Source organism: Hippocampus guttulatus, chromosome 9, assembly GCF_054856545.1.
Source record: "Hippocampus guttulatus isolate MCC_2025c chromosome 9, RoL_Hgut_1.0, whole genome shotgun sequence".
In the NCBI taxonomy this organism is placed as follows: Eukaryota; Metazoa; Chordata; class Actinopteri; order Syngnathiformes; family Syngnathidae; genus Hippocampus; species Hippocampus guttulatus.
This window is the reverse complement of record NC_141269.1, coordinates 18,359,676-18,369,170: the sequence shown is the minus strand read 5'-3', so window position 1 is coordinate 18,369,170 and position 9,495 is coordinate 18,359,676. Positions and strand designations below refer to the sequence as shown.

Below are 9,495 nucleotides of genomic sequence, written 5' to 3'. Positions count from 1 at the left end.
TGAAAACACAACAATGCGCCCTGCAACAAATTGGTTTCACACCTTCTCATTGCTTTTGTTATGCCCAATCTACTGGGACACATTAGAGTAGGCTATCTGATGATTTCACATCGGAAGTTTCTCACAAATCCGATGTAGAATTTTGAAATGAAAGTCTACTCAAATCTGCACACTGTATGTTAGCGTCAATATATGAGATCATAGAAAAGAAAAAAATATATATACAGTATAGGTATCGCTCTCTCTTCACAGTCAGTGTGTGGACGAGCGCCATTAGAGCACCTTGTGAGATATTTTCCAGCAACGGGAGGTTTTACGGGTATATATTTTCATCACTCAAATATGTTATAGTAGGAAAGATGATAGACAAAGTAGCATCCATTCTGACAGGAGTGCGGGGATTTGATTAATAGATGGGCGCATTAAGCACACATCCACTGGTAGCGAAGAGAATATCTTGATAAATCAGGCATATAAAAAATTCTTTTCAATCATTCAAATTTGCCAGTATTGAAAACACACTCTTCTCTGTGTGTTATATTTAGAAGGCAAACGTATTTTTCCCTCTACAGGGACTTTAATTAAATATGTCATCAATGAATTCCAATTGGCTACAACACATCTGTGCATTTATTTTCAATTTCCAATTTATTATCCATCCATCCATTTTCCGAACCGCTTGATCCTCACTAGGGTCGCGGTGGGTGCTGGAGCCTATCCCAGCCATCTCCGGGCAGTAGGCGGGGGACACCCTGAATCAGTTGCCAGTGTGCCAATCGCAGGGCACACAGAGACGAACAACCATCCACGCCCACACTCACACCTAGGGACAATTTAGAGCGTCCAATCAGCCTGACATGCACGTTTTTGGAATGTGGGAGGAAACCGGAGCACCCGGAGAAAACCCACGCAGGCCCGGGGAGAACATGCAAACTCCACACAGGGAGGCCGGAGCTGGAATCGAACCCGGTACCTCTGCACTGTGAAGCCGACGTGCTAACCACTGGACCACCGGGCCGCCCCCAATTTATTATGTTATATTTAATTTAAAGCACCTTTGATCCCTTTGTCCTTTTACCCACTGTGATTTTACTTTGTGCCCCTAGATGGTAGCATTTTCGAGGTTATTCTTTTCGCTGGTTTCAGGACAGGCTTTGGATGACGTCATACACGGAAGTACGGCACGCACACTTATCTCAAGTAGCTGCAAATTTAATGAGACTTGAATGATTTCAATGCAACCCGTCCTGAGAGAATAAATGTCTCCAACAGAAGAATTGGTCAAGCAGTGGGAAAGGTCAGTGTGTTTGCATTTTTGTATATTTATGTTTGTTCAATAATCCTTGTTCTCAGCGAGCAATACAACCACTTGTCACAATCCACGAGCTGTCAATACAATTCTCGCTGTCTTAGTTTTGAGTGACACTGACCTCTCAAGACCCAATATTTTGCCTCAACACTCACATGTAATAACCAAATTGTTCTGCATAGCTGTGAGTATTTTGCAGCGCAATTCAAACCAGTGGATGCCCAACTATGACGTGTAGTTAAATGACAACATCTTGGTTTGTGTGAATCAAAACTGAGCAAGTGAGCATTATTATCTTTTAAGGGAGAATTTGTACGACATATATTGTCACATTGCAACATTAGCACAGGTTTTCCTCATGATTTGACTGTTGAGTGTTTACCCCTTTGCCCCTTTTCCATTCAAAAGGGGTTAGTGGCTATAATTTAAATACTGTACAGTGAACACCTGACTCGCCTTCGATTAGGGCAGGGGTCGGCAACCCAAAATGTTCAAAGAGCCATATAGGACAAAAACAAAACAAAAAACAAATATGTCTGGAGCCGCAAAAAATAAATAAAAGCCTTCTATAAAACTTACAATGAAGAAGGAAACACATGCTGTATTTATGTAGGAGACTGGACTGTCTCAGAATTGTTTGTTATTCATTCCTTTGTTGTGTGTTCACAAACGCCCCCATAGAATTTATTTTGTAATTTCCTCGCTTGATTTTTTTGTTTTGGTGTATTGTCTCCCCTTTTCTTAGTGTCAGTGAAGTGATCATTAATTTCCGTTTTTCTGAGGATGTCTTTGAACGCCTCTCGAGTCGAAAGAGAAGAGAGAAGGCATGGAGTCGGACGCAGACTTGTCTGTGTTTGTCGAGACTGTCAAAAGCATAAATAAAGTGTACGTTTAAAAAACCAACACCACAGCTCTCCTTTTTCGGAGCTGCAACATGTATCTATATCTATTTGAGCTATATTAGCCTACTATCAAAATCTTTTTCCACTTTCAAACATTTTTTATAAAGATCCAAGGAGCCACTAGATGTCGCTAAAGAGCCGCATGTGGCTCTAGAGCCGCGTGTTGCCGACGCCCGGATTAGGGATAGATCGAGATTTAGAGCGACTATTACTTTGGGTGCTAAATGCAGTTAAAAGGCAACTCAAGTCAAAGATTTTCTTCACATATTCTTGTAACTATGCACTTCCAATCGTCTAAACACGGCTTTTGTGGAATGTAAATTCAGCAGCAAAATCCTTTTAGTCAATGGCAAGTCACAAGATAGCCGCCCCCTGAAATGGATAAGGGTTGACGGTGATCGACTCGTTAGCACTTCTGCCTCCCGACGCAGGAGTGCAGGGTTCAATTCCAGACCGCAGCCTTCCTGTGTGGAGTTTGCATGTTCTCCCCGGCAGTAGCGGTTCTGGATCAATTTCACTGAGGGGGCCGGGCTGGGGCCAGGGGTTTTGATGGAGGGGCACATTCAACCCAGGGCTAAAAAGACAGATTTGAAATCTTATTTGACTTTTTATTTCAACAAACTTTGAAAGCATTGTAGTCATAACATTACAGTGATGAGAGAAAAAAAACAGTATTAGGAGGGCTAAAATGTCTGCAACCGTAACAATACGCCATGTCCATCTGTTGAGAATATTCAAGCCAGGGGATGATATGGTACCAGCCTGCCTTGAAGCTCCTTCTCCTGTCCCCCATCAGGGTCCTGGGAAACTGTTTTAGGTCTGGCTGCATTGGCGGGTCCTCTTTACATTAACTGATGTCTGTGGACAAAGACAAACCAAATATATGTAAACACAAGTTCTGCATGGACACAGCATATTCACTAACCCGCTACACTTACATTGCTGAGGCACTCAGACATACACAATTGTCTAAAATGAATTGATTGATGCTATTTATTAATTGTATTCATTATTTTTTAAATTGTATTAAATAAATATAAATTAATACATTCTCAAGCCTGACCGGGGACAAAAATTGCAAAAACACTGAAGCTAGATGTTTTACATGCATATAATTATCCAAATTTTAAAAGGCAATGTCTTATATATTGATCCTGTTAAATAAAAATTTAAATAAAAAGGGAGACTAAAAAAGTTACACACACACACACGCACGCACACACACACACGCGCACACACACACGGAGAACAGGATTGTGTTCTTTTCAGCATCACATACCTGATGGTCCAGTGCTTGTTGAAGCGCAAATATCCTCCGTCTGTGTCTCACACTTCACTTCTATTGCAGTGTCGTCTTCTCATTCTCAGGATCTTCATTTGTATCCCTTTCCTGCTCTGTGTCCTCGCTCTGAAAATCAATGAATCCCTGTGTCCTCTGACTCTCCCTCTCTGGTGCTTTCAACTTGCTCCTCTTCAGAACTCTCACCACCATCATCATCTGACTCTGTCTCTGTGTCTGGATCAATTTGTTTCTTTTTCATATAGAAATATGATGTAATGTCTGTTTTTCTTTTCATTTTTAACGTTAAATGTTTAAGTGAAGAGGAATTGGAATTAATAATGCTACTGTTGGGGGCTTGTTTCGTTTTGTGATTTTACATCGAAAATATAAATGGTGTGTCGAAAATAGCACTCCTGTCGTGGTAATTTCCTTCTCTGCGGACTGCTTCTCGTTTTCCCGCTCATTTTTAAGTGGTGCAGCGCAATAAAGGGTCCGACTAGAATGTTAAGTCACTTACTTAGGTTCCACCTTTCGCGTCGGCGACTCGGCGCGACTGCGTCATCTACGCTCGGAGGGGGGGCACAGGGGGGGCCATAATCAGTGCTACAGGGGCACTGGCCCCCGTTGCCCCGCCCCCCCCAGAACCGCCACTGCTCCCCAGGCCTGCGTGGGTTTTCTCCGGGCACTCCTGTTTCCAAAAACATCCATAGCAGGTTAACGGAACACTCAAAATTGTCCTAAATTGTGGAAATTAGCACACGAGATGTTACCATAATTAGAAACCTTCTAATGACAACTACTTTAACACACGCAGCAGCAATAAATACAAACAATAGAGCTGCATACATACTCGCACACATCCTGTATGTTCTCTGTGCTCTTTTAGAATGATTATTATTTCAGAACTAAACTGTATCGGTTAAGGACCTCTGTCTCTTCGTTTGGCTGTTATTTACGCATGCATGCATGCATCTCTTCCAGTCTATCTCAGTGCTGCCCAGCATGTTGCGGCATGATGTTGTACCACACTGAAGGCCCGCAAGTCTAAATATGACTTGCCTGCACACTATAATAACTGTTAAAGAAAGTGCACTTGTGCCAATAATGAACGGTCATAATGCGGGCTTTACTGTACATGTAAAGTGTAATGTTTAGCATCTGCTTTTGTTGCCTCAATCTTCTATCATGTGTGCAGTGAGCAAACCTGTCTCAGAGAGCAGGTGGTGGTGGAGGACACGGAAGACTGGCAGAAGAGCCCAGACTTTCCGGGACTGGAACGCATTGCTGGACTGGACCTCTCCTTTATCAAGGGTGATGATGTCAATGCCTGCTCCCAGCTCGTGGTGCTCAGCTATCCTGATCTTGAGGTGAGCTGTGCCCGCTTGCCAAAATAAAACCAGACCTTTTAAATCACCATTGTAATCAGTGAATAAATACATGAAACACATCCGTGCATCCTTTGAAACACATTTTAAATTCATAATTCTTGTTCAAACCTTTTGGGAAGTAAAACATTTCTTCAGTTCCATCACGTACAAATGAACAGCTGAACTTTATTAGGGGTTAATCAGAGGCACTTAAAATGGTGGCGTGTGTGTGTGTGTGTGTGTGTGTGTGTGTGTGTGTGCGTGAGTGAACTCCCATTTAAAAAAACATTTAATCCTGAACACAGACACAGCCCCAGTTGTAAGGATGTTCACATTTGTGCAAGGGCTTGATCTCAGATGTTTATTATTATTATTTTTTAATACAATTAATTTGTATCGGGTATAGATCACATTAATGTTGGAAAAGGTTTTAAATAATTTATCTTGTCTTCTACCACAAAAACCTGGCATTTGAACAGGTGTGTGTTGACTTTTTTTTCTTTTACTATCCGCAGTCGACAGGCGGACGGACGGGCGCTGATAAGCTCGTTTGACTGATTCTAACGGGTAAAATGAGGATTGATTAACTGACTGGTGCACTCGAAACTGTGAATGAGAGGCAAAGTACGGAATTTACAAGGGCAACGTGCTCTGCTGCCAGGCTATATTATGTGAAATGGCAACGGCACTACGGTAATGTATGACAAATGGACTTTGCTGACAGTGAATTGCAAGTTAGTGGGGTACACAATCACATTGTTGAACAGAATGTCTGACTAACGTTTCATTAACTTTGATTGCATCGAGGCAACATACTCAGACGAATGTCATAAATGCTAATGGGTAAGTCATTATGAAATGGGGAGGTGCCAACAAGCTTGCTCAATGCACAGTGCTGTTAAATTTAAATTCAATGAAATTAACAGTGACCCTATCATGGTCACGTCGACAGCACTAAAACAAGACGTTATGTATTGTGTATATTATGATCCAAATTCTGTTGGACAGAATTATCTATCTATGCATTTTCTGCTGCATCTGTCCCAGGGATGGGCAACTCTCATTCTAAGTCTCAAATGAATCAGCTCTGTTGGAAGAGAGAACTTCTAAAACAAGCAAGACTGCGGCTCGCTAAGACCGTAGTTGCCTCCCCCCCGGCTGTGTCGTTACTAGGGTCCCGGATAAACTGGAGCCTATCTTAGCTGATTTTGAGCAAGAGGCGGGATACACCCTGCACTGTTTGACAACCAATCCAGTCCGTTTCAGTCGGATTTTGTCCTTCTTTGTGGCGGCCCCAAACCAGACTATGGTAGAGGAATACAGGACTGATTCGATGACCGCTGTAAAGCACTATCAAAGTGCACTTTCCATCATGATGAAATTGGATGTTACTTTTTTTGGACTGCCTATGATGTGGTTTTTTATTTTATTTTTAGAAAAGGTACAATTAGAAATCCATTCAAATGGATGCGGGATTCGGTTGTGAACAATTTTGGATTTGAAGTATGAGTCCAGCCCCAAAGCACTTTATTGTGACAACAACAATGATCTAGCATATCACTTAATAGTAACCAGTACATTTGCAGAAGGCGGCCCGGTAGTTCAGTGGTAAGCACGTCGGCTTCACAGTGCAGAGGTACCGGGTTCGATTCCAGCCCCGGCCTCCCTGTGTGGAGTTTGCATGTTCCCCCCGGGGCCTGTGTGGGTTTTCTCCGGGTGCTCCGGTTTCCTCCCACATTCCAAAAACATGCGTGGCAGGCTGATTGAACACTCTAAATTGTCCCGAGGTGTGAGTGTGAGCGTGGATGGTTGTTCGTCTCTGTGTGCCCTGCGATTGGCTGGCAACCGATTCAGGGTTTCCCCCGCCTACTGCCCGGAGACAGCTGGGATAGGCTCCAGCACCCCCGCGACCCTAGTGAGGATCAAGCGGTTCGGAAGATGAATGAATGAATGAATACATTTGCAGATTCACCGAATCCTGAGTGAAAAATAAAAATATGATTCGAGAAGTGTTCCTTCAGTTTTGCTGGTGTGAGACCAGAGTTGCTCAACTTGACATGACGAATCATTCAGCTAGGACGCTGAGTCCCATCACGTTTCGTGATGCATGTGAATCCAGGTTGTCCATATTCGTCCGACCACTTTCTTTTTTTGCTCGACGTACCATGTCTTAAAACGTTAAATAAATAAATAAAATCTTTTTTTTTTTTTTTTTTTGCTCAATGTAGCATGTGTTAAAACATTTTAAAAAAAAGTCACCTGGCATAATATCACGACAGTGCGAGCTAAATTTGCTGCTGCACTGATTGGACAAGCAAAGTAATGTGATCATCTGCAGCCACTGATGGCCAAGCAGGCGTGTCATAACTAAATGACATGTTGAGTCGACTGTGTCTTAACCTCCATGGCAGAGTTTCCGTCAAACCCCTGAGACTGATTCACCCAACCCTTGGGGTTCGATTGAACCCAGGTTAAGAACCACTGGGTGGGTGCAAGGGAAGGCCCGGTGTCAAACATCAAAATCAACCAGGGGGATTGCGGCCGAGCTGTTTTGGCAAATACAAGACTAGACACAAAGATATTTTTCAAACTTTACAACATTGATGCTTTTCCGACATCAATACCTCGAAATGGGCTGCCATTTGGAATGCTTTGAATTACCCCAAATAAAATTCAGATGATTGCTTTCCAGCAGAAGCCTGAATCCTTACATTGGTATCTGGAGCTGGTTATTATTCCCTTTAAGTTGATTAAACCTACAGCACTATGCTCTACTGCAGGTATGATGTTCTTTTGGTGATGCGGGGCTCGAAAGTGTGCCCAGTATGCTCGCAAATCCGGCCAACTTTTCAGTATGTGCTGGTAAAAAATTCATTTGGTCGCATTAGCACATTAGAACATTTTCATGTTCTTAGGGATACCTGGGCGTAGAGACATTTTGAAAGACGGTTGTTAACTGGTTATCTCATCAACCAAAGAACCCCTGTCCGAACAATAAATTGTTTCAAGTTAAGATTGTTTTCACCTGGAGTTACAGGTTTATTTCAAGTTGTATGAAATATTTCTGGCTACTTGCTTCCTCCCAGGTGCTTTATGAGAACAGTCAAATGGTGACCCTGACAGCACCTTACATGCCAGGCTTTCTGGCCTTCAGAGAAACCCCTTTCCTCTTGGAGGCTCTGCAGCGGCTTGAAAAGGACAAGCCCACTCTTCTGCCTCAGGTGAGCTTACATCGTAGAGCAGCGGTGGGCAATTCATTTTGTAAGGGGGGGGCACATGTCTACAGTATATTATTTTTAATGTATTTCACTGTATTGTTCACTTGCTTGTGTAGCAAATGTGTAGCGTGATTCTGCCGTTCCTCGGCATCCTTTGAGTTTAAGCTGTTTAATGACATACCATATGGAGTTTACTGTAAAACTAAACACACAACAAAAACAATTGCATGCATTGTGTTTTTAATATACAAAACATGCTTCAGTTTTAAGACATTGCTAGCCAATAATACTGAAGTCAGTGTGAATTAGCATCGACTTCAACAGTGATATTACTTCAAATAACGAATATTGCCACACCAACGTTGTGGAAACACATCCACTCAGGAAAAATAACATGACTCAAAAGCATCAATTTTTCCCAGTCTATGAAAAACAAATCATATTTATAGCGTTCAATCACAACTTTCTTCACATCTCATTCTAAGTGTGTACTCCATCCATGCATGACAGAACACTGGCCCAGAGAGGGCAAAACGCACAGCAAAAGCTGGTCCTTGTATTTATTTGTATAATGGCTATTCTTTTGGTATATTCTTAACTTCTTACAAATTAATTTTCTCCTTGTCCTTTCAAGTTATATTTAAAGTTGAGATTTCAAAGATTCAAATAATTTTCTTGTCCTCAAAATTCAAAGATTCAACGGTCCAAGGACTCTTTTATTTATTTATTTATTTTTTTGTCGCACCGCTGACACATGACATGGCATGAAATAAGTCCCAGTTCAACCCAGTGAGTCCCAAGATTTGTAAAAATAACATAACGTTAAATAAATATGATAGAGTTAAGTGTGATGCTTAAGAATGAAAATGCAAGAGGCTTGTATTTCATAAGCTTTCAATAAGCTGTCTTCAATAAATGATATTTGTCAGATCATTTTGTACTTGACAAAAAGAATAACATGTCAAAGAATAAAATGTTCAAGATGCAGGCTATGATGATAGTTTTGATTTGCTGAATTTTAGAGGGTGAATAAGTAAGATTTTTGTTATTCTTCATTGTGATTTCAATCTGAATCAAAATAATTGTGTTTATTCATTCCATAATGATGCAACCTCCTCTACAATGAAATCATGTTTGCAGCAAGAAATTTTTCACAACAGGGGGGTTTTCACTGTAACAAATTTGATCTCAGATGTAAACACACACAAATACACACACACGCACACACACATACACACACACACACACACACACACAAGTATGTGTACACGCACACACAAACGTATGTGTACTCTTTATTTTTATTCCAATAGTGCATAAGTATGAGCATATGCTTATTTGACACTTCATATAGTCAGTGTAGAAAGAAAAAAAAGCGAAAGAAATTGCGAAATTTACGATCAGCGTTCACTTTCAC

At 41.5% G+C, this 9,495-nt stretch overlaps 1 protein-coding gene across 6 annotated transcripts in view; it reads left to right on the top strand.

Moving 5' to 3' along the window:
- The first annotated feature begins 1,165 nt into the window (after positions 1-1,165).
- The window catches only part of LOC147200659 (endonuclease V-like), a 77,000-nt gene continuing 68,670 nt past the window's right edge, over positions 1,166-9,495 (top strand). For all 6 annotated transcript variants that reach the window (XR_015101939.1, XM_086121226.1, XM_086121228.1 and 3 more), the window contains exons 1-3: positions 1,166-1,297; positions 4,689-4,860; positions 7,947-8,081. Coding sequence is in view for 5 of the 6 variants with exons in the window: in XM_086121226.1 (XP_085977352.1) it covers positions 1,260-1,297; positions 4,689-4,860; positions 7,947-8,081 (345 nt within the window). In the remaining variant the exon portion in view is untranslated. The remainder of the gene's footprint in view (positions 1,298-4,688; positions 4,861-7,946; positions 8,082-9,495) is intronic.